We start from the raw sequence: 25,898 nt of genomic DNA on the forward strand, positions 1-25,898 counted from the left end.
GCACTGAGCACAGAGGCCAAAAATCACATCCTGACAGCAGGGCTGAGCCCAGCCAGGCCGCTCACAGGCCGTGCCAGCTGGGAGAAACACGCAAAGGACAGGCTGGAGAGGCATTTTACAACCACAACTGGGGGACATGAAGAAAGAGGAGTACAGAGCGGCTCTGAGGTCTCTGTTACTGAGAATGTCTGAAAATACCTCCTAAACTGGAGTGATGCCTTCCTTATGGGACAGGGCATGGGAAAAACCTACTGCACTGTTTACTTTCAGGGATATTCTAGACACAGACACAAAACAAAAACAAAGGATAAAAAAGAAAACATTTCTCATAAGCACATTTTCATGACGCCACTATATGTTTGACGGTACTATTTATTTAGCCATTCTGACAATGTCATTTAAAAAATAATTGTTTTTCCAAAGTGAATTTAAAACTTCAAATTTGAAGCAATAAAAATCAGTTAACAGCATTTCAGAGCAATTAACAACTTCTCCTGGGCTTATGAAGAACGATATTATAAAACACCACTTTTATTACTTTTCCACAAAGCAGTCTGATGACAGTTTAAAATGGAAAAATCTACTATTAAGTAATATGACTACTTTTAATTCAGTAACATTTTTAAAGCCTATAATAAAAATAAACCATCAAAGTACTGGATACTTACCTTCTTCAGAATTCACAGAAACTGTTACAAAAGATTGATTATCATCTTATTGTTAACTTTATAAAGCCATCAGTAAGTGGAGGCTTTAACATTTTAATTATTCTGTTGAAAAACAGAAACATCTGTTTTACAGTATTAATTTGAAATAAACTTACCATGTCTTTTTATTCATTGTAAGCTCCATTATCATGCGCCTAAAAATAATCAAAACAGCTTTACAAGCATCGACTTGTTCTTTCAAGAGCATGGGAACTTCAGGACATGGTTCCAGCAAAAAGACGTTTGCTGCATTTGTCAAAAATACCTTGAAAACAACACATTTTACATGAGAAAATTTAAATTAAACATATAAATCTGAACAAATTTTTCTTAAAGATAATGGTATTAATTTCCTTCTACTGAGGGATCACCTTTGAGTTATTTCAATTAAGGCAAGTGGTACCAACACATACTCAAGATTTTTTTTTTTTTTCATTTTTTTTTTCAAGATTTTTTTTTTAATTGATTCTCTTAGAATTTCCTGAGATACCTGAAAGAGCTTTCTTAGAAAAAAAATTGATACATGTTAACACTGCAACTTCAGAAAATTTATGAATCAGAAAGCTTTTGACATTTCTTTTTGATTTCTTTTTGACATTATTCAAAGGAAAAGGGGGAAAGCTTTTGACATTTCTTTTTGATTTCTTTTTGACATTATTCAAAGGAAAAGGGGGAAAATATGGTAAGAAAGGCTCACTGCTTCTGGGTGAGAAATTTTGGGGTGGGGGACAGGGGAGAAGAAGAAGAGCAGCGGTCTACACTGGATGGAAAAAAACATGATTATTGTTGAATCTCCCAGCACATGAAGTTTGCTGACAGAAAGCACCACCGGCACCCAACAGGGGTGTAGATTCCTAGGGAGCCTAGAAACAGGCAATGCCACATGATCAACACTGCACAGCTTCCATGAGCATATACTTTTAATAGGAGAACTATATTATGCAACAGAATATAAACCTAAGTGAATTTTTGGGATAAAGACAGATTTTTAAAAATTTTGATAGTCAGCTGACTGCTCTATACTCTACCTCAGACCTTTACGATACAAGTTCACTGTCCTCTACTGGCAGGGGCATTTCAGTGGAAAACTGAGAAGCCCGAATCTAGTCTGTTCTGTCCTTGTGCTCCAAGTGGGACACAGGGCAGGGACTCCTGCATGCACTTCTCTGGTGAGGGTATAGATTTTACTAATAACAGGCACCAAAGTTCTTTGAAACTAGTCAAGTAAAATCATCTTGATTTTAATTTCAGATTATTTGCTGATTTTCACTGAAAAACAAGAAAACTCAATAGTTACAAAGTGTTAAACTGCTAATGAACCTGAATGCAAAAAGGATACCATGACAAAGAATCTTATCGAGAGACCGATGACAGATGTCACTGAAAACTGGGCAACAGGCAAGCCATCCAGGACTGGCTTCTGTGTGGGAGGCTAGAAAAGTGGATATGAGGTGGAGGGTGGGGCGCCAGGGAGCAGGGGAAAGAGGCACTCTGTTTTAGGCACTTACACTCCTAATAACCTTCAACCTAGATGGGAACCAATAGGTAATCAATTTCCCAATCCCCATTTTTGAGATAAAATCCTGAGGTCTGGGAAGATTAAGTGATCAGCCAAAAGTTCTTTCCATGTTCCCAAATGGCACTGGTTCTATTTTATATGCCCACTCAGATAAATATTTTAAAATTAGAGAATTTATAATCATTATTCATAAACAGGCAGTTTTTAAGAATATTCCCTATAAGATCATATAATCATCATGCCTGTCTTGCAAATTAGAGTCCAGGCGACTAAATGCCCATATGTGTTCAGAAGATACTTTTCAAGATTTGGATCTCAGTCATTTCACATTGGATGCATAATAATCCCTCTCAGAAAACTGCAACCATCTCATAGGTCTCCTTTGACTAGAAAAAAAAAATCTTTATAAATTGAAGGTGAGCAGTCAGGAAGAAAACTCAGAATGAGAACTTAAAAGCTATTTACTGACAGATCAAAATATCAACGTATTTTATATGACACGATCACAATAAAGAAAATGTTCAAATTGACTCCAATTGGAGGTCTTTGTGTCTCTGGCTGGCTACTACCTGCAGCATAGCCTGGGCTCCAGCTTTCACGTTCTTATTTTCCTCTTCTGTCACACATCCTCTGCTCACTGCACTCGTGAAGGAGTATGTTCGTCCCCAACTGGAAGATCGCTTATGACGAGAACTTTCAGATGAAGTCTTTAGAATATAAAAATCAGTTAATGGAGGGGGGAAGTATATGTTTACATAGATAATTCCTTACACTCACCAAAATTCATAAGAATATAGGTTTTAGGAGGGGGGGTCTTTTTTCAATTTTGTTCACCACCTCCAGCACCTAAAATAGTGCCTAGTGTTTAGTATGTGCTGAATAAACAAAGGTCCCATGACTGAATGAGTCTGTAACACAGACCTTTAAAATGTGTGATAAATTCCATCTGCTAATCTACTCATTTCGACCTCATGATTAGTTATAGAAATGATTTCACCAATATTAAAAAATCTAAATTATGGAATTAACACAAATATTTAAAAGTGGTTTGCCTTTGATTACAAATATTTTTAAATGTTTGTTAATTGCTGCAACAAACACCCATTTTTAGAAATAATTTCTCAGACTAGATTCAAAACAGCATGCCAGAAATATAACTATGACAGATATCTTTTGTTTCAGGAAGAGGTCCCAATGTATTGTTTTAGATTTATCCAGCCTCCAGCTTTACCTCACCAGGACTGAAAGTTCCATTCCAACAGCACTCATTCTGAGGATACTGCCCACTCTGCAGTGAGGCTTTAATGGAGATAGCACTTGTTATTGGCGTAGTCCTTGCAAGTGTGTAACATCCTAACTGCTCTAGAACAGGCCACTACATAAGAATAGACTGCCAAAACATGCTAAATTTAGTTTCTCAAATGCTATTTATTTAAACATGTCAATCCTAAGATAGTGACATTTTCAGTCTCATACAGAGACATGTAAAATACGATGGTTTATAAAACAACTCTTCTGCAACAGTGAATAATGAAGCTACAACGCACATATGTACTTACCCTGAGGTTTATGAGGTAACCAATGATCTTGAATAGAGCCCAGAAACAGCTTCACTGAAGCAGGTCCTCACAGAACTCAGCAACTTGAGAGCATCACATGATAAGAGACCCACCTGCCCATGTCCCACTGATTGGCACCCTTGACTGACTGTATACTTTGCTAAAATATGGGTACTCCCAACAGAAACAACAATTGATAACACACTACCTCTTTGTTGTCAGTTTCTGAAAATCCTAATTTTTCAGCATCTTCTTGTTCAATTTCTTTTTTATCTGGTTCTTCCATGAACACAGGTTTGTCCTGGAGGATCCACTTTCTATACACTTGAACTACCTTCCTTGTTACAGCTATGTCACAGGAAGGCAACAAAAATGCCTAAAATAAAAAGAGAAGGCTCCCTTGAACTCCACACCTGTTCACGTCACTATAACAGACATATAACAGACATTTCCAATCACCATCACCAATTGCAGACTTTCCTCTGAATCATACAGGGCCAGACAGGTTTTGTGCACACCAAATTGTCTGAGGAAAAAAGGCATTTTCAGTTGGGCCAGGAAATGTCATGCAATTTTAAAATAACTTCTTCATTCTGAATGTTTTTTTTTTTTTCACAAAAATAGCCGATGTGCACACCTATACAGATACTTTAATTGGCTATATAAACAATAATAGTTTTACAACTAGGAATGAATTAGACGTGATCATGAATGAATTCAATGAATTAGAAAGTGATCATAAGACAACAGACACACTACTGCAGCCAGCTGCAGGCTGTCCTGCCTCTTCCTAACTCCATGTTCAGGGATGTCATGCTGGTGACAGAGGGAGGATTTACCGCAGAAGTTGGCAATGCTACCAACTGGAGCCTTTCTTATATTTGTTTTATTTTTCCCTTTGTTTTTCTCTTCCTTCCTTCTTTTTTCCCTCCCTCCCTTCCACCTTACTTTCTTTTCGGAGAAGCCAACATTCACCAGCACACAAGTGAGTACAGACACCAACAATAAAAAGAGCCCCCTGGCCAGCTGTAGCATTGTGCACATTTACATAAACTTTTGTTTTAAAGATTTTTAAAATTTATTGGAGAGAGAGAGAGAATATGTGCACAGCAGGGGAAGGGGCAGAGATCGAAGGAGAGGGAGAAGTAGACTTCAGCGCTGAGCACAGAGCCTGATTTGGGGCTCAATGTAACGATACTGAGATCACAACTTGAGCCCAAACCTTAACCAAACCAAGAGCCCAAACCAAGAGCCCAAACCTTAACCAACTAAGCCACACAGGCACCTCATAAACTTTTTAACATTAAAGAAGGTCTTTACACATATGCACGTAAGAATTTTGATTTAATAAGATTCCAAAAATATAAACAAAAAGGTAAGGGAGAAATGTATTTGCCTTTTGAGTATCAGCTCTAAGGAATATTTCTGTCTGAGGGGTAAATACAAAGGAGAGGAACTCAATACTATAGCAAATGCTGTCATTCCACAGATGAGGAATTAAGATGAGGCTTAGCACACTTGAGATCTTTTTCAAGGTTCCAAAGTTAGTTAAGTGATGATTCTAGGTCTTGATCTCAAGGTTCAGAGATTTAATACTGTCCTTAATGTTCATACCACAGCATCCAATTACAGGCAGATTTCAGTATAACAAGGGTTCACACAATATACAAATTTCCATTGATGGTGGTCATGTCACATCGAATTCCACAATAGAGGAGTCTATGCTCTAGCAAGATTGCAACGTTATCAATGTAACAAATATTCTGACTTGTATCTCAAAGAAGATCAACAAAGACAAGAGGGGTATGACAAAGTACAGTGATGTCCCACTTTGATTTTATTCCAAATTTTATTACAAATACTCTCACACTTACAAAAAAGTAGAAATACTTTTATAGTGCATATTCACATACCACCCCCTAGATTCTACCATTAGCATTTGCTAGATTTGCTTTACCATGTATCTGTCAATCCACCCCTATTTAGCCTTGTTTCAATCCATTTTATTTTTGATGCATTTCAAAGAAATTTGATGCAGACATCAGTACATTTCACACTTAATTATTTCATATCTAATGCATATCACTGACTAGAGTTCAAAAATTTTTATGGTACTTAACATAAAATTTATAAATAATGAAATGCACAAATCTTAAGTGGACTCCTCTCATGGTGAGTTTTGACAAATCTAGACAATGAGGTAACCCAAATCCAAAATCAAGGTATATCATGTTGCCCTCCTCCCAGGAAGCAAACAATTTTTCTCTGTAGGAAAATAAAATCATAGTAAAACACAAATTATTTGTATGAACTGTCTGATTAATATGTAGCATATTAATTTAAAAATCAGAAATAAAAAAATAAAAATCAGAAATATGAGAAAAGAGTCAATATTAACAAAATCACAGTAAAAACCAGACAATACTTTAAACACATAGATCAGGATAAAGAAAATTTCAAAAAAAGAAATGTAAATGGAATTGAAAAATAACCAAAATTAAAAATTCAATGTTTATGGGTTGACAACAGAAAGGACATGGCTGAAAACTGGATGAAAAATCAAAAGGAAACACCCAGACTGAAGCACAGTGAGATGAAAGGATGGTTAATTCAGAAGGGAAGGCAAGAGACAGAACAAAATGAAAAGCTTATTCTATGCATGGCTGCAGATGCACAAGGAAAGATTAGCAAAAGGGGGCAGAAATAGTATTTGGGGAAAGAATAGCTGAGAATTTTGCCAAAATTGGTAAAAGATATCAATCCACAGGTTCAAGAATCACAAACACAAGCAGGGTAAATACAGAGTACATTACAGTAAAACTGCTAAAAACCAAGAACAATCAGAAAATCTTAAAAGCTTCCAAAGGAAAAAAGAGACATTTCCTCCAAAGGAAATGACCTCACATGACTTCTCAAAGAAACAATGGAACAAATATTCAATGTGCAGAGAGAAAACAGCTGCCCATATAGAATTCAGTATCCAGACAAAATGCACTTGAAAAACGAAAGCAAAATAGAGAAATTTTCAGATAAAAAAAGAAAAACCACGAGAAAATCTTTTACCAGGTGATCTGATCTAGGGGAAATACTAAAAGTTGTTCTTTAGGCAGAAAGAAAATAATCCTGGATTAGAGATTCAGGAAGAAATAAAATACAATAAAAGGGTAATTATTTGGATAAATTTAAATTAATAAAATGTATATATGAATATATATGAATACTAAGAATAAAACTTGATAAAATAATAGTTCTGAAAGAGATGATATATGTATATATATATAAATAATACATATTATATATATATTCATACTATGGATTTTAAATATAGACGGTCCTCAACTAGGAGAGCTATATTAATGGTCTAACTTAGAATTTTTTAACATTACGACATTACGAAAGTAATGCATATTCAGTAGAAACTGTACTTTCAATTTTGAATTTTGATCTTTCCCTGAGCTTGGGATATGAGAGTATGACACTCATGTTGAGGGGCAGTGGCAGTGGCTACAGCTCCCAGTTATCCCTGGTATCACAAGGATAAACAACTGATAAACTTACAACCATTTTATACCCATATAACCACTCTGTTTTTCACTTCCACTATGGTATTCAATAAGTTACATGAGATATTTAAGACTTTATTATAAGCTAGGCTTTATGTCAGATGACTTTGCCCAATGAAGGTTAAAGTAAGTGTTCTGAGCATGTTCAAGGTAGGTGAGGTTAAGCCATGATGTTTGGTAGGTGTATTAAATGCATTTTTGACTTATGATATTTTCAACTTATGATGGGTTTATCAGGACGTAACTGCATCATGAGTTGAGGAAAATCTGTACATAGCAGGGGCATATGAACTGAGAAGGAATAAACGGAACTAGAGTGCATACTTACAGGGTGAAAGTTGAAATTAATGCTAGATTTTAAGTTAGGGATGTTAACAATTAAAATATGACAGATGAGTGTAAAATACTAAACTAGAGGAGAAAAATGGTATGCTAAAAATAGCCAGCTTGAGAGAATTCAAGGTAACTAGAAAGATAGTAAACTTAAACACAATTACAGTACTTGTTATGTCAAATGTAAAGGGAATAATTCTCTAATCAAAAGACAGAAAATTTAAGGTTTGATTTTAAAGACTATTAAAAAAACCATATGCCATTTATAAGAGAACATCCAAAACATATGGATATGGGAAGATTAAAAGTAAAAAGTTAGAAAGTGATATATACCATGCAAACGCTAACCAAAAGAAAACTGGTAGAGCTATATTAAGAATAGGGAAGATTGAGGCAAAACAAACAAACAAACAAAAACAAAACACCATACTAAAGATAAAGAGGAAAAATTCTTACTGATGAAAGATTCAATTCAAAGGACATAGAACATTTGTGAATCTGTATGAAACTAAAAATTATAAAATATATATATTGTATATATATTATGTTTATGTATGTGTACATATCAAATACTGATAGACTTTAAAAAGAGAATAGACCAATCCATAGTCATAGCAGAATAGTCTCAGTAACTTGCAGAACAACAGACAAAAAATAATGATAGAGAATAGAACACATGCTTCCTACCTTCTCACTGTATTTATTCTCTATGTCTCAATCTCTCATATTTTTCATCTTTGTCTCTCTGAGGGACCCTCAGGATAATTTCTTCAGATCTGTCATCCCATTTATTCTGTCCTCTGCTGTACCTAATCTGCTATTAAAGTTACCACTGAGGTTTTCCTTTACTATTTCAATTATTAAATTTTTTTCATTTCTAGAAGTTCTATTTTTTTTATTATTTACATCTGCTTAGTCATGTGTTACAATTTCTTGTTTCCTGGAAACATTTTCAAGCTTGTCTTTTATTACTTTAAACATGTTGAAGGTATCCATACTGAAAGCTCTAGAAGTTTTAACTTGCAAATTCCTAATTGGAAGAAAGAATGACTTGAAATTATTATATCCAGCTAAACTGCTGTTCATGTGGAAAGGCAAAAGGAAAATATTCCTCATCATAAAGGAACTCAGGGACTAGAGCCTCAAGACATCTACTTGAAAACACCCACTCGATGATAAAATAAGGCCATCTAAGAAGTCCATTAAAGCAAGCATGTTAGGACTGAGGACAGTGAGGAAAGCATCTCTCTACATTCAGAACCAATACTAAACAACTCTGCACATTAGGATTTCAAAACTGACTGCAAATAATGGTAAATTTAGGCTATAAATTTATTATAGAATAAAATAAGTGGATGGGGAGAGGAGGCTTACAAGGCTGATAATTTCTTCAGATTTGTTAAGAAATTAGTCAGTGCTATCTAAAATTATACCATGGGGCTAAAAAGTGTTTCCATCACCTTAATGTGATTATAATCTTCTCATTATAGATAAAACTTTTAGATGTTAATATTTCCTGTGATAAAGGAATGTTTATTTGAATTTCAAGAATTCTGTTTCACTTTATTTTCTTTTCTTCTGTTAAATTCAAATAAAATAAAATTCAGAGCTCTTCATTAAAAATGCACTAAAGAAAAAAAAATGCACTAAAGAATCTTTTTTTTTTTTTCAAAGAAGATTTCATCTTAAGAAATCACTTTCTTTCCTCATCCATCAGAAGCAGCTGCTCACCCATTAAAATTTTATCATGAGATTGTAGCAAATCAGTGCTATCTTCGGGTTGTATTTCTTTTCTTTTTTTTTTTTTTTAATTTTCTATTCATTTATGATAGTCACAGAGAGAGAGAGAGGCAGAGACACAGGCGAAGGGAGAAGCAGGCTCCATGCACCGGGAGCCCGACGTGGGACTCGATCCCGGGTCCCCAGGATCGCGCCCTGGGCCAAAGGCAGGCGCCAAACCGCTGCGCCACCCAGGGATCCCTGCACTAAAGAATCTTAAGAATTAAAGAATCCACTGTCAGTCCCTCATCCTTACCCTAGCACTTCCATATACCCGCCCCTTGCCACTGCCTTCACCTCAACCTGTCTGGTTTTACGTCTACCCATCCATGGCTGGCTGGCTGCCTGTCCGCCTATAACTGTAGCCAAATTCTCTGTCTTCCTATCTGTCTGCACCTACATACCTGTCCATCTACACCTCCCTACTCACTTCCACCTCTGCCAGCTGGCCTGTTTACACCCACCTGTGTGATGTTCCATGCCTGCCTGCCAGTTTGTTTTTCTCTATCAGCTCATCTGTAAGCCCTACTGTCTGTCTGCCAGGCTGCTCCCTGTTTATATCCTGCCTTGCCCACCTCCACTCTGCCAGTCTCTTATCTGCTCATCTAGCTAGCCAGGCCAGCACCAAATATACATACATAGAAATACCTGGAATGATATTCTCTTAACATCGATAGTGGTTGTGTAACAGTAGTATTTTGAGTGATTTGCTTGAGACTGTGTTTACCTAATGAGTACTTTAAAAAAATATACATAACATTATTCTTAAAACAAAACCAACAACAAACAAAACAACCTAATCAACAACTAATGCTCAGAGCAGTATTTTGAACGTTTCAGACTCATAACCTAAATAAGACGTTTTACAGAAGCATATATGCATCTGTATACAGATTATACATAAATAAATGTTTTTAGAAGTTTCACAAAGAAATGCTAATCCTTACAACATACAGTGCACTCTGAAATGTTTTGGTCTATTCTATTTTATTCTATTATTTTTTTTTAAATACTGGCTTTTGATAAGTTGATTTCATGACCTACAATAGGTACTTGGAAAAACACTGGTAAGAAGCCAAGTTTCCAACAGGGCAACCCCGAGACCAAAACTGCCCCACCTGAAGCCTCTAGCACTCACTGCTAACCTGCGTGCTGATGGCAGCAGTAAGCTGAGGCTGCCCTGAGCACCACTGAACCTCATATCCCCTCAGTTATTTCCACTGCCTGCAACTGACTGGGCCATCCAGTTCAAGGAGACTTGCACGGTCAGCCCCTCTCATGAGCCTCTCTGCCCCTGGGGCCCCTCATCAGCATTCATTCCCACATCACACACATGGACATCTCATTTTCTGCCATCATGCACCACTCTCTGGTGCATACACACACATCTTACCTCTTCACTGAGAATATGCACTTATGCAATGCACATTTGAAACTTTAATTGCCTTTAGGCCTAAATAATAAATAGTCTCTGAATACTTTAAAATCAAAAAAGAAATCACTAGAAATTACGTTTTGCCATCCAGAAAATAAAAATTCCTCATTGACCACAAGAGGGCAATAGAATGCAATGTTAAAATCCATGCCCCTTCAAATCCATGCCCCTTCAAGCATCTCTATTTAGTATTTTAACATACCCCCCAAAAAACATACCCAACATTCATATTTTAAATATTACATATATGCTTTCAAATTAGATTTGATGAAAAATAAAGATAAAATTTAAGTAAAACATTTTTTGGCTTCACAGTGCAAAGATGTCTAAGAAGTTCAGTCATAAGTAGTCTGCAGTTACCTACATGACCCAAGCTACTTCAGAACAGAATTTAGATTGGATTTGGGACTAAATGGAATGCAGAATATAGAGCATGCTCTTGGGAAGGATGCAATGCAATAATGGATACAGACAGAACTGTTATTATGATAAATTAACAATTTACACAATAAAGGTAAAACCACATCAACCTAGCATGTATCTCTTGTGCAGAATTCATAAGCTTTGTCAGTCATATCTAGTCTTGTAGTAGGCACTGGCATAAAGAATTTAAAACACTACTACAGGGGATCCCTGGGTGGCTCAGTGGTTTAGTGCCTGCCTTCCGCCCAGGGCATGGTCCTGGAGTCCCGGGATTGAGTCCTACACCAGGCTCCCTGCGTCTCTGCCTCTGTGTGTGTGTGTCTCTCATGAATAAATAAATAACATCTTTAAAAATTAAAAAAATAAAACACTGCTACAGATCAGGGTCTGAAAACTATGGTATATCATCCAAATCCAGCCTGCGAGGTGATTTTCAAAAATAAAGTTCTTTAGGAACACAGCCATGTTTCTTTGTTACATGCTGTCCATGGCTGCTTTCTCATTATGAAGGCAGAGCTGAGTAACTGCAACAGAGCCCACGTGATCAACAAGGCCTGAAATATTATCTGGTCCTTTACTCTATGAAGTATATATGGCCTCTACTCTCAATTATATGCCCTCTAAGACCTTGATGATTTCAACTCAAATTAAATGGTACCAAGTACCTTCCATGTGTACAACAGGAACACAATAGGGCAACATTAATGGAGAGAATAGGGTAGATTTTTAAATCATGGACTCTTTCGGTAAACGAATGTTTGGCAGTATGACATATACAGTATAGTTCATAAAGAGATGACACAGGTGTGGGGCTCCAGGGAGCATGCTGCTAACCATGGTCAAAGGAAAAGGAAGGAATGGGAGTAAGAAAACCCCCACATGACTTGCCCAGTGAACGCTCATAGGAGGAACAGGAGATGAGGAGCACAGGAAGGCTAAAATTAATATGCACATAAGAACATGAGTATCATTAAAGAAGTGGTCAAGTCTGGAAAAGAAGCTGATGTTAGAGAAGAAAATAAGCTAAGCTTTGGCCTCATTACCCTTAGGTTACCACTATAATGTGAGATAAGATCAAGTGGGCATTTTAAAAGGCAAGTGTGGAAGCAAGGTCTGGACAAAAGGCTTGAGTGGGAGTCTTATGCCACAGTGTCTCCTGGCTCTGCACAAGCAGTTGATATCCCTAAGGAGGCAACTGTGGAGTTACAAAAAAGGCTCAAGTCCAGAATATTGGTCAACCCTTGGAATTTGGGGTTAAACAAAAAAAAGGGGCCAAGAAATGAGACAGAGGGGTGCCTCGGTAGTTCAGTTGGCTAAGCATCTGCTTTTGCCTCAGGTCATGATCCCAGGGCCCTGGGATAGAGTCCCATGATGTTGGCATCAGGCCTCCTGCTTTCTTTTTTTCTATGAGCACCCAGTGCTCATTTCATCAAGTACCCTCCTTAGTGCCCGTTCACCCAGTTGCCCCATCCCTCCACCCCCCTCCCCTTCTGCAATGCTTTGTTTCCCAGAGTTAGGAGTCTCTCATGGTTTGTCTTCCTCAAATTTTTCCCCACTCAGTTTCCTTCCTTTCCCTTATGGTCCCTTTCACTATTTCTTATATTCCACGAATAAGTGAAACCATATGGTAATTGTCTTTCTCCTATTGACTTATTTCACTCAGCATAATACCCTCCAGTTCCAGCCCATCGATGTAAATAGTAGGCAGTCATCCTTTCTGATGGCTGAATCTTATGTCATAAATAAATCTTATGTCTGGAGGTTTGTAGAAACCTCCAGAGAGCTGCATAGGGCCCTTGGAACACCACTAGTCTGGGGCTCCTCTTTGCAATATTCATCTGTTGATAAGTATTCAGCAAGTGCTTTCTAAGGGCTTTCTTCCCACCTACTCCTGGGTTTCAAGTTTCTTATCGAAACATGGCAGTATTTGTGGGATGATCCGCTCATGTAACAAATTTCTTCTCCATGTGTAGGAATTTTACAAAAACAAAATTTTTAAAAATCATAAAAGAAAAAAATTGCAACACTCCACATAAAAGCATGATTAGAGGGATAATTCAGTCCTGTAATGTAGCCCAATTCATCAATAGTATTTCTTGCAGGACTATGAGCAAAAGAACAAAATTCTCTTCAATTGCATGAACTTACACAAACAAACTAACCTGGCGAAAGACTTCGTTCACAAAGTTGACATAACCTCGCGTTGACAAGAGAATCCGCTGTACCATTTCATACACAGTGCGGTGCTCTTCCTCAATGCTACAAAGGCTGGAGTTGCTGAGTCTTCGGTCGGATAAGGTGCTGCTGTTGGAATGGTTTTTGTCCTGCTCTGCAGGCCCACCACCATCCAGCTCCGGCGCCCTCTCTTGACCCACACCACCACCAACAGTCTGGAAGAAAGTCATGACCACCTTTGAGTGAGCCTCTTCGATACTCAAGAATGTCTAGTGAAACTGAAGGATTGCTTTATGTAAAAGAACTCTGATTACTATCAACTTCAACGCCAGCTAGACACCAGCCCTGCTTGAAGCACAAGGGGCTCCAGAACCTGTACTTACCAGTTTTCCAATTCACCAGCTCAGTTACTTTAACAGGAAAATACTAAATTATTGCATGAAGGGAGGCTGTGAAATTTTATCAACCTAGAAACTTTAACTTACATTTGCAAAATCATAGAACAAATTGTGTTAATGAATTTATACTATGATCACCTTTGGGCTCTAAATTCAGCACTTACTCTATGGTCACAGAGATTTGAAAGTTCAGTGCATTTTTTGTGGCCACAATATTGGAAAGCATCATTTGGTTCACAAGACTTAGTGACACCTGATGAAAGAGTGTCTTGATCTTTAGAGGGTATTTTGTGAGAAGAATCTTGATCTGAATTTTATATTCAGAATCTCAAACTTAACTGAAATATTTACCAAATTTTAAATATTTAGAAGACTTTAAGAGCACAAAGAAATAAAATAATTCATGTGATGACTCACAAATTTTAATATGGATTTCTGCTCTCATCTATCTACCCATAGATTTAAAGGTTTCCTCCAAATATAACACATGTATAATTTTGCTTCGTTTTTGCAAATGCCACTATTATTTAAGTGTCAAAAAAGTATAATCCAAATACCATTAAAATTCTACCCACTGTGAATATTTTTTACAACAAATGGTAAGATATGAGAGGTGCAAAATAGTAATTTCAGTAACTACCAAGAACAGTTTGAAAGCAGATACCCAAATAGCAATCTCTAGGGAAAATTAATGGAAGATTATATTTATAATAATTTTTCTCTTCATGCCTTAGCTATTAAGTCTGTGTGGCTTATCAAAGGCACTGTCATACTGTGAGATGAGTTGTCCTATAGAAATTATTTCATCCTTTTGATGCATCAACTATCTTCCATAGAAAAATAAAATTTTACTCATTTTACTGATATATATATATATATATATATATATATTAATATGTAAAGCATAGAGGTTAGATTAAGTCTAATGTCTCTTGTGGCTCAATAACCTATGACTTTTTTTTATCAGTAACTCCCATCTTCCCCACAGGCCAAGAAAAAAAAGGAAAAAAAAAAAAAACCATGTACATACTAAGCAAATCAAAAATGATCACAAATTCTATGACCCTCCTCTTCCCTTTGACCCACATGGAATACAGTGGAAGAGACCTGTGCCAGTTCCAGGCCCAGCTCCAAGAGGCTGACAGTTACTACTTCCCATCTCTGGGAACCTTTGCTATTGGAGCTCTGAGCAGCCAAGGAAGAAGTCCAATAACCCTGCTACAGAGACTGCATGGAAGGGGAGGCCCAGCTGCACCCATCAAAGTAACAGGAATCTGAATAAAGTCATCCAGAGCCCTCTAGACCAACTAGCCTTGAACTAAAGACCACCACCCCCTGACCTCAGGTAATGCCGTATGAAGCACAAGAATTGCCCAACCAGATCTTGCCCAAATTTCTGATCCAAAGAGTATATAATGTGTAATATGACAAAACGGTTGTTTTAAGCCACCAAGTTTTGAAGTCATTAGATAACTAATTGGGTAACATAGCAATTAGGTAGCTAAAACAATATTAAGTAAAGAGGTATGTTTATGGGTTTTAGTGTCAATTGATGTTTATAGAACTGGTAAAAAAAAAAAAAAAAAAGGTCACTGTTGAAATTTTAAAATCACCACTCTGCTTCTCTAAAGTGGGTTGAGGTACTTTTATTTCATATAAAAATGAATTACTAAGGACTAAATAATACTTCACGAAAACATTTTCAGCTGAAATGATACACCAAGAACAGTTTTGCTCAGGTTGATGCTGTTGTCAACACAGTATATGGGATGTAAGAGCAACTGTATTTTTGTTCTCCCATGAATATCTGTTATACCAGATTCTCCAAGTAGTAAGAAACTTTAGCCTAGAAGATATATTAATTCCTCTCCTCCCTGGTGAAAAATACTGTTGAAGGTATTAATTAGTTTTAGATCCAGAGGCAAATTCACTTTGGAAAAAAAAAAAACACCAAAAAATCCTCAAACATGATCTTTAAAATAATATTGGCAAAAGTGTAAACTCTATTTGGAAATAGCACTTAAAATATTGTTTTGAAGGGCTTTTACAAGAGCAATAAATCCTTTGAAAAGAGATTTTTGAATCAATTGACTTATAATATTCACTTTAAATAGGCAAAATTATATTAAATTTGAGATTACAAATAAAAACTTTCAGGAGGCTGGGATGCCTAGGTGGCTTAGCGGTTGAGCACCTGCCCCTGGCCCAGGGCGTAATCCCACCGTCTCAGGATCAAGTCCCACATCAGGCTCGCTGCCTGGAGCCTGCTATGCCTATGTCTCTGCCTTTCTCTCTGTGTCTTTTATGAATAAATAAATAAAATATTTTTTAAAAAAAACTTTCAGGAGACAAATGAAATTATATGTGCTTTTATTCCTGCAACTCAGTCTCCAAAATGTAATATTCAATTGTTTAAATTGCTTTTTCTCATGCACAATGAAGATGAAGAGAGGAATGCAGCAGACACATGTGAGATGAGGTGGGAAACACTGCCATAAGGCATGGAAGGGAGCACAGGAGGCAACTGGTCAGCTGAATAACGACACCCCCCACCCCAAAGATGTCCATGCCTTAATCCCCAGAACCTCTGAGTATCTTACCTTACTTGGCAAATGGGATTTAGCAGGAGTTATTAAATTAAGGTGTGAGAGGGAAAGATAATCCTGGATTATCTGGGTGGTCCCAGTGTAATGACAAGGATCCATAAGGAGAAAGGAGGACCAGACATAGAAGGCAATGTGTAAATGGAAACAGGGAGGAAAGGTGATGTGATGAAGAGCCACAAGCCAGGGAATGGATTCTCCTCTAGAGCCTCCAAAAGGAACACAGACCTGCCAACACCTTGATTTTATCACACTGACACTGATTTTGGACTTCTGACTTCCAGAACTACAGGATAATAAATTTCTGTTGTTTCAAGCCACTGAAAGTTTGTGATTTGCTACAGTGGCACTATAAAACTACTATAACAACTCACTGTGAGGCATACTGAGAGTCTAAACAATGGCAGCAACCATTTTTAGGCAAGGCCATCTGCAGGGTGGTAGCCCTGGGCCTGGACAGCTGTCTGCCCAGCATCCATTCCCTCACCCCAATGGAACCCCAATGCTCCCTGTGCCTCCTCCCCTGCAGCCCAGGTGATTCACAGGAAGCTGGCCCTATCCACAGTACCAACAAAGTGTTCTGTCTCTTGGAAGCCAGTTATGTGCCTCCTGGGTCATAGCCAGCTGTAAGTCAGTCAGTGCCTTGTTACTGTTCCAGAAGGTAACCTAGATTGTCCCAGACAAAAGGGAAGGGCTTTGTATTTCTGGGTTGTCTCTGAACATGAACAAGGAAGGCAGTGCCCCAGCTGTTGGCAGCCATGTTATATGTGGCAGGGAAGCCAAAAACAAAGTTGCCAGCGGGAAAGGGCAGAGTAGGGAAAACTAGCAAATCATGGAGAGAGTGTGAATAAACCATATGCGCTGCCAGCCCTGCCATGAGCTCCTTCTTTATGAGATTAAAATACTTCTTTTTTTTTTTATCTTTAAGACAGTTTGAGTTACAGAGTTTTTTTCTGTTAGGATGATACAACCATCAGAACTGATTCAGGAGGTCAGACTTTTATAACACTAAGAAAATCAGATAATAAAAGTAGAGGACTCATGAGCGTGAATAACCAACTAAGGAAAAAAACTAGAATCTTGAATCAGTGGTTAGTTTGCTATTCTTGCCACTTCTCATCATCCAAATGTATTTTTCAAGAATGAGAAACTTACTTTCAATAAATATAGTGACAGTTTTCTGAAATTTTGAAACCAGGTAGGAAGAAGTCATAGCCTTTAAACAGACTGTTTTGAATGTCTTAACATTCACACAAGATACAATGTAAAATTTATCAAAGAGTGTGACTGAGTTTCTTATATGTGATTTCATACAAATTTTTGTCTACCTGATGATTTTTAGTTTTTGTTTATCTGATGGGTGAATAAAGGTCTCTCAACATGGCCCAGAATCAACAGTGTTCCCTGGCTCATAGTGAAATCCAGGGCCATTTTTATTTCCTTTTCTGTGAACTTGTCTTTCATCTCCTTTTGTCTGTTTTTCAATTGGACTGTTTGTCTTATCAATTTGTAGGCCCTCTCTACATACCAGAAGCATGAACTCCTTTAACAGCTTTGATGTTATAGATGCTTTTCACAGTCTGTTGCCTGCGTGTGGCTTTACTCGATCTTTTTACATAAAAATCTTTTCAAAATTTTAAAATGAAGTGGAATCTCATTTTTTCTATGGCTTGTGGGTCTTATCCCTACCACTTCCCAAACTTATACCTTCCCCTAGATTATTTCCTAAATTCTTTATCATTTTGTTTTTATATCTAGGCCTTAAATCAATTTAGAAGTTAAATCAATCTGACATCTGCTTCCATGTGTAGCATGAAGCATGGTTCTGAAAAAGAGAGAGAAAGACCCATCAACAATTCTTTTAGCTCTCAGGGTTATAGATTAGATTTGATATTCAATGCTACTCTGTCCCACTTTCTAGAAGGAACTTGTAGTTTCTGTCTGGAACTTTGATAATTTCTTCTGAATCCCTGAAAGTCAAATAGATTTATGTCTGTTCAGGTTTTTTTGTCTGTTTAGCTAATTCTTCCTGGGACCTGAAGGCCTTTTTAGTCTAAGGCATGAGTTTTTTTGCTGAAAGAAAGTAAATTTTGCATTAGTTTAATTTCACATCTGATTTTTTCTCCTTTTGCCCTCATGATACTTGGAAGGTGGATCTGGACCTGACCTCTGCTCTTATTTATTCATTTCCGATTTCTAGCGCTTTGAATTTTTTCTCAGTGTTGTGGGATATTCCTTTGGAAAATCAATTTTGTTCTTCGCAGTGATCATTACCATCTCCATTTTACCTATTAAAATCTTAAACTAACGAACTTAAGGTTTTTTAAGGCTTTCTTTTTTTAAAAGATTTTTAAAATGTATTTGACAGAAAGAAAGAACACCCTTGATCAAGCACAAGCAGGGGGAGTGGCAGACAGAGGGAGAAACAAGCTCCCTGCTGAGCAGGAAGCCCGATGCAGGGCTCAATCTCAGGGCCCTGGGATCATGACCTGAGCCAAAGGCAGACGCTTAACCGACTGAGCCACCCAGGCACCCCAAAGCTTTCTTTTAAAAACTTCAGTAAGTCTTTTGTTGCTCTTACTACAATTGTATCCCCCTCAGATTTCTTTGAAAATAAGTTACTTTAGTTAGTTCTTATCAATGAGGCCACGTGCTCTGGACCTGCTTGGTGCTCCTCCATCAACAGGCTAATTGTCACTCAGGTGTGTGTACTCTTGAGTTCAGGCCTAGTCATGCTCTGGGAACTCCAGGGTATCAGCAAACCTGCTGTGAGTGGACCACATTTTCTGCATAAAACCATGTCCTTGCCATGAAGCACTTGCTCTCAAACTTCCCCAAGTGCTCCTGCTCTATGCAGTGCAAACTCCCTAAGCAACTCAGCCTGTTGGGAAAGCCCCATTTGTCTGTGACCAAGGCCCACAAGAGAGGGAAGATACACCATGGGCCCCACACAGAAAGAGGTCTTTCCTAAAGACCTCAGAGAGAGAGACAACCTTCCTTTCTCGGGATTCCATCATGGCACCCCAAAATCCTGAGATGCTCTTCTACTCCTTCCCCTGAGATCCCAAGAGGGCACTTGGCAGTCTCACAGGCCCTTCCCATGGCCCACCTGCATGACTCCTGAGGGCCTTCTTAGTGCTGAGGATTGGTAACAGCAACACAGGTCCCTGGTCTTATGCTCCGAGGTCACTGGTACTTGAGCAAAAGGGGGAAAATGAGAGGAAGCCAGGAGTGTGCGCACAACAGCCATCTTCTCAGAATGTCTCCTTAGCCCCCAAGATTGCCTTGTCACGGCAATGTCAACAGAGCACTGCAAGTGCTACCTCAGAGCTCTCTCTGATACTTCAGCAATACAGACAGAGCCCACCAATAAAACCAATCCCTATAACTAACATCCTTTAAGAACCAAAAACCCTAAAAATTACTTTGGTATGTGTTAGTGAACTTTTACCTAAGTAAAAGATAAGAAGATGAATGACATACCTGTATAATTTTGGGTAGTACATCAACTCCATTTTTAGTGTTTTGTGTTGTAGTTAGATATTTTTTTTCCAAAAAGAAAGTTACAATCCATTTAATAAAAACAACACGAGCTGCCATGTATGGAATTTTTGTACTGTAAATGTTTTCACTGTCTCGAGTTGTAGTAATATACACTGGCTTTGGTCTCAAATGGGGGATGTCTGGAAGAAAAGAGAACATATGATTAGGATAGTGAGTGTAACCCCCACAAATGGCACAACTGGTTCAGTTTCTAACTAAGCAGATATATAATTGGTGTCTGAATAGCAAAATTAAAGAGCCAGAAATTATTTAAAATGACATCTTTTGGTAGACGTGCTTCTTTCTGATTCTGCCTTGCAATCTGACCAATATGGGACAGTAACTACTGTTACTGTTTGTTATAACTATGGCATACAGCTATGGAAGTACTCAGATAATAACTCTTTTTAACAAATTTGAGAAATGATATGAGATCATAATAAAAATCTTTTCATATACATTATAATTAAATTAATCTTGTTTTATGGCTGAAACAAATCTAAAAGCATCTTTGGACATTTTTCATCATTTAAGCTATTCTATTATTTTAATCATTTTAGGTATTTTAACATCCAATACTTCACTAATCAAATCCATGGGACTTTAGTTTTATATCCTCTTCCCTTTAGATGAATCCAAAGAATAGAATCAGTATAATCTACTTTATGTCTGAAAGAATTCATCTTTGAGGTATCAGATACCACCATTTTCAAAGAATTAATAAGAAGTCCCTTTCTCATTCTTTAAACTCCATAATCAATACCAAAAAAATTACACAGTATTGGATTTGAGAACATGCAACTTGCTGCATGTTCACCTCTCTTACTAACTTTTTACATACCTGGAGGTACTTACATGAGGCAGACAAGTTCTCAACAAATAACTTTTAATTTCAGCATATTAAAGTATACTGTGTTTTTCACAGTGAATATAGACTATAAAATCAGAAACAAATTCTGAAAAAAAATATCTACATATATATAGCTAACAAAATACATATCTAGCCCAGCCCCAGTACCTCTAAAGGTTAGTATTTCTACATCTTTCAAAATGCACCAAGCTTCTGCTGTTTCCCCCTTATCCAAACATACACGTGTGTGTGTGTGTGCGTGTTTATGTGTATAAATACCCAAAGACAATTAAATTAGTCCACATTCCCCAGATGGATTAATGTCTGTTGTGACCTCTTCCCCTCCAAAATTGTTCCTGATTATTCATTTTAACTAATTTCACTACTTTAAAATAATAAGGAGAGGAAAATTTGCCTTCCCCACCCCCACTTCTCTGCCACCAATCTAAGGGGTGTGAGCCTTCATTTTTCATACAAGAAAAACTTTAGCAGCTAAATTAGAAATTCCATTATGTTTCCTTCCTTTCTGAGGCTTACTGTCCATAGGTTGCCCAGTTGCCCAAACATCAGCATCTGTTGGATGAAAGATCCAGTATAAAAGAAAGGGCCTACTGTGGGCAGCTATGTGACCTAGGCTGGCCTGCCTCGCCACTGAGCAAGGTCTGGAGTCATCACACCCTACCATTCATAAGAGGAAATGCAAGTTTTATTTTAACATTAAAATATTTTAAATATTACTACACCAAAAAATCATGACACATGTCAAATTTTTTCTGATTACAGAAGCCACAGTTCCCCTTTATCGCTATAAGTTGAGGTACCCCTTAGTCTGTACAAATAGGTAAAGTCATCTATTAGGAAATAATTTATTAGGAAACCTTAAACCTCCTACAATAATGTTACCATTAAATTTAGGAATAAAATGACTATTTTACTTAAAAATAATCAAAGGTCACTTTGAAAGAGACTGGACAGCTTCCCTGCGGACATCCTCTAGACATTGTGCAATCAGTACTTACCAAGTATGGGTTTGTAGATGTTTGTTAACTTAGTAAATGATGGAAATAAATGAGGAAGATAATACTTTCGAAACAATGTAAAAAGAAATTTAAAACCAGTATCTTGATTCTCCTTATTCTTCCACTCCAAGCTTGCAGCCTTTGGATAATATGTGGGAAAGAACATATGTACATTTACATTTCAACTTAATGTACACTAAACTGAAATGCTGTTATCTTATTAAAATTCCTACCCTAAATTAAAAAAAAAAAAAACTTGACCAAGTTAACAATCACATAATGAAATCATGTCTTAAAAATCAAATGATGAGAAAAATGAATACTTCAAAATACAATGGTAACCATGTTAAAGACGTTTTTACTATTTTTAAAAAGTCACCCAATGGTATGTTTCTAACCTTGCTCTACTCATCATTCCTATATTTTTTCCACATGTTCTCTATAATGATTTAACATTCCTTCTGCCCTTAAAACATTAAGTCAGATGTAATGTGGTACTTTAAAAAAAAAAAAAAAACTGGAAAAGGGCCATTTATAATAATCAGGAATTAAGGAAATAATCCCTTACAAGGATTTCATCTAATGTTACCTACATGAAAAATCAGTATCATCAGAAGGCAAAGGTACAGAATCTTGGAAAGTGTACTGTCCTTATTAAAAGCAACCCAAGAGCTAAGATAAGCAGATCTACCAGTCCAGCTACACTTGTCACCGGTTCTTGATACTTGTTAAAACACAGCACTCTGAAGCAAAGCTTTCCAACTTCCTTCATGACACAGCCCACTTAGAAAATTGAAACATCTGTGCAGCATCTGAGTTCAAGGGATGAGGGGCTTTGGCTGCCCTAGGGGCAGAGGGGCTCCGTGTCAGTAACCTGTCAGAAGTTCTCAGGGGTAAGCTAAGGGAGAAACTTGCTCTGAGGACTCAGTAGAAAGAAGGGAGGGAAGGAGAGGGGGATGAGCATGCACAAACAATTCTGCACATGATTCAGGGGTTTCACAGTCTCCATAAAAATCCCTACCCTATATCACCAGCATCCTTCCTCCAGTGGGATTCTGAGAATTATGTGACATCTGAAGTTGCACGGCTCCTTACTGACACATCTAGAATGAGACTGAAGTGCCCCAACACATCAAACTTCTCAATATTTCATGCTGATCTCCAGGGACAGATGGAATGCCCTACCACTTCTGAGCAGATGGAGTTAGAGATGCAGGTGGAATGGGCCAACAGGGCCACAATGTGCAGCTTCCAGAAGACAACACGATACCACAGTCTGCTCTCAGGATTCTGGAGTCCTTGTGTTTCTAGTATAGGCTAAAGGAAATGGGAGAGGAGAGCAGACAAGATCGCCCAATAGGACAGAGTAGTCAGAAAGGGAGGTAAGTACTGAATCTTGAGGAACAGCAGAGAGAAACAAAACAGTCCCCTAAAGAAAACTGGTAAGAAGAAAGGGAGGAAGGGATCCCTGGGTGGCGCAGCGGTTTGGCGCCTGCCTTTGGCCCAGGGCGTGATCCTGGAGACTCGGGATCGAATCCCACATCAGGCTCCCGGTGCACGGAGCCTGCTTCTCCCTCTGCCTATGTCTCTGCCTCTCTCTCTCTCACTGTGTGCCTATCATAAATAAATAAATAATTTAAAAAAAAAAAAAAAAGAAAGGGAGGAAGAGAGAAGGAAGAAAACACTATGGGGGGAGAGACTATCATGAAGAAAGTATAGTCACTGTTGGATCATTTGAAAGATTAAGTAAGGCAAAAACTAAAGTGTCCTTTCTCTGCACTTGACCACTCAACCTCCTTCATGGCCTTGGGCCTCCATCTTAGCAGTAACAGGGCAGAGGCAGGCAGCAGTGAGTGTTGGATGAGGAAGTGGACCGACCAGATATTAGAATGTCAACAAACTTGGTTGTGGAGGACACAGAGACTGAACAGAGAGTTCCCAGGAAGAACTCAGGACTAGGGACAAGAAAAGTGTTCATGAGAGAAAAGAATTCAGTGGTGTGTTTTTTTTTTTCTCTGAACCATATCAGAAATGTAGACTAGGAGACAGGGATCACCTACTGATCATTAGTTATGAAACTAATGATATTAACTCTGTGTTCAGTTAGTAAACATCAGAGAGAAGGACATGTGACATCAAGGTGGCCTGTGCTGATAGCACAAAGAGATACCTCCGTATGCTTCTGTCCACATCTTCCTGCCTGCTCTGCCTGTTCCTCATCTGCCCGCACAGCTCTGAGCCTACCTCCTCCTCCATCCTGCCTTGCTAGCACAGAAACAGGTCAGGAAGGAGCAAAGAGGCAAAAATAGGTTAATATACTATGAGATAACAGAAAATACATATGGTCTCTGCTCCCACTTCCTTGCATAGAGACCCTAAAACCCTTGTAATTTCCTAAGTGATAAGGGCACTGGGAACATCTTTTGTTCTAATAAAACAACTCTGGGTGGGCTCCCAGAGGACTCCTAAAAGCTGGTCACCAGAAAGACCACGCCATGATTAGAACTTGGAATTTTCAGCACCTCCACCCCAACTCCTCCATTCCTCTAGAGAGGGTAGAGGGGCTGGAGACGGTATATGTCTATGTGAGGCAGCCTTACATAAAAATCCCAGTAGCAGGGGTTTCAGGGAGCTTCCAGGTGAGTAAAGATATCCGTGTGCCAGGAAGGTGATGAACCCCAACTCAGGGGCTTGGGCCCTCCCAGACTGTGCCCTTTGTGTCTCTTCATTAGTCTGTCCATCTGTATCCTTTATCATATCCTTTAATAACCTGATAAATGAAAACAAATGTTTCCCAGTGTTCTGTGAGCCACTCTAGCAAATCAGTTGAACCTGAGGAAGAGTTGTGGGAACCTCTGATTTGTAGCCAAGTTGTACAGAAGCTGTGGGTAACCTGGGGCCCTCCTACTTGTGACGGGTACCTGAATGTGATGAAACAGTCTCATGGGACTGAGCCCTTAACCTGTGGGATCTGATGCCATCTCCAGGCAGACGGTGTCAAAGCTGAGTTAAACTACAGGACACCCTGCTGGTGTTGCAGAGTCACCTGGTGGCAGGAAAAACCCATACACTCGGGAACCACTAGTGTCAGAAGTGAAGTGTTCCGTGTGAATGTGGTAATAATATGAAAGTAGATGGAGAACTGAGTTTTTTCCTTTACATACGCACTCAAACAAAACAGTACGTATGCCAGGTCTTTACTGATGTCACCTGGCACATATCTATTTCTAGTGGTGTATCATCTCCTCAAAGAAAAAGCAAAGATAGAAAATATGGATGAGCAGGAAGAAAAGAAGCCATGTTTTCTCTTTCCCACTGAGAGTAAGATCTTTACTGAGCTATCCACGATTTTGCTCTTACCTGAATAACCATATACTTCAACAGTATTTGAAGAAAAAAGCATGTTTGGTCCTCAGCAATCTTTTCCCCTGATATGGCTGGCAGTAGTGGAGTGATTTCTTCTGGATATATCTTTGCTGCAGAATGGAAAACAAGGAGAGCTCTTTCACCACAGTTAAAAGGGTTGTTTTTTTTTTTTTTTTTTTTTAATGGCCTCTATTAGAATACATCTATCCCTCCACTGGAACTGGCTCACACTATACTCCAGGTCAGTGTGCATCAAGGGTTTAGAAATACTGTGTAAATGTCCATGAAGCCACCTCTCTCTCTGAACCATTCTTTTCTCTTTCAAATTCTGCTTTGGTCAGCCTAAGATCAAGTGACTGCCACTGAGCAATAAAGTGATATGCATTAATAAATCAATGGCCCTAACCGGCAAGTTTCTTGAAAACTCACAGGATATAACTGGCTGCCATTAATACTCCCAGGAGGCCACTACTGTCCCTCCATGAATGCTGCATGAAAATACACAGCTGGCAAAAAAGAGCCTGGGTGAGCAGACCAATGTCCACTCATGAAACAATCATGATGAGGACAATGAACAGTAGTTCTAGATGGCAGATTTAAATGTCATTAACAGCCATTAAAACACT

At 38.2% G+C, this 25,898-nt stretch overlaps 1 protein-coding gene across 6 annotated transcripts in view; it reads right to left on the minus strand.

The window, feature by feature from the left end:
- Nucleotides 1-25,898, minus strand: part of RALGAPA2 (Ral GTPase activating protein catalytic subunit alpha 2) — a 324,226-nt gene that overhangs the window by 228,284 nt on the left and 70,044 nt on the right. For all 6 annotated transcript variants that reach the window (XR_005984381.1, XM_041732346.1, XM_041732348.1 and 3 more), the window contains 7 exons: nucleotides 25,267-25,382; nucleotides 21,907-22,045; nucleotides 19,978-20,177; nucleotides 13,481-13,708; nucleotides 3,994-4,161; nucleotides 2,796-2,933; nucleotides 824-972 (listed from right to left, as the gene is read on the minus strand). Coding sequence is in view for 5 of the 6 variants with exons in the window: in XM_041732346.1 (XP_041588280.1) it covers nucleotides 824-972; nucleotides 2,796-2,933; nucleotides 3,994-4,161; nucleotides 13,481-13,708; nucleotides 19,978-20,177; nucleotides 21,907-22,045; nucleotides 25,267-25,382 (1,138 nt within the window). In the remaining variant the exon portion in view is untranslated. The remainder of the gene's footprint in view (nucleotides 1-823; nucleotides 973-2,795; nucleotides 2,934-3,993; nucleotides 4,162-13,480; nucleotides 13,709-19,977; nucleotides 20,178-21,906; nucleotides 22,046-25,266; nucleotides 25,383-25,898) is intronic.

This window comes from Vulpes lagopus, chromosome 18, assembly GCF_018345385.1.
Source record: "Vulpes lagopus strain Blue_001 chromosome 18, ASM1834538v1, whole genome shotgun sequence".
Lineage (NCBI taxonomy): Eukaryota > Metazoa > Chordata > Mammalia > Carnivora > Canidae > Vulpes > Vulpes lagopus.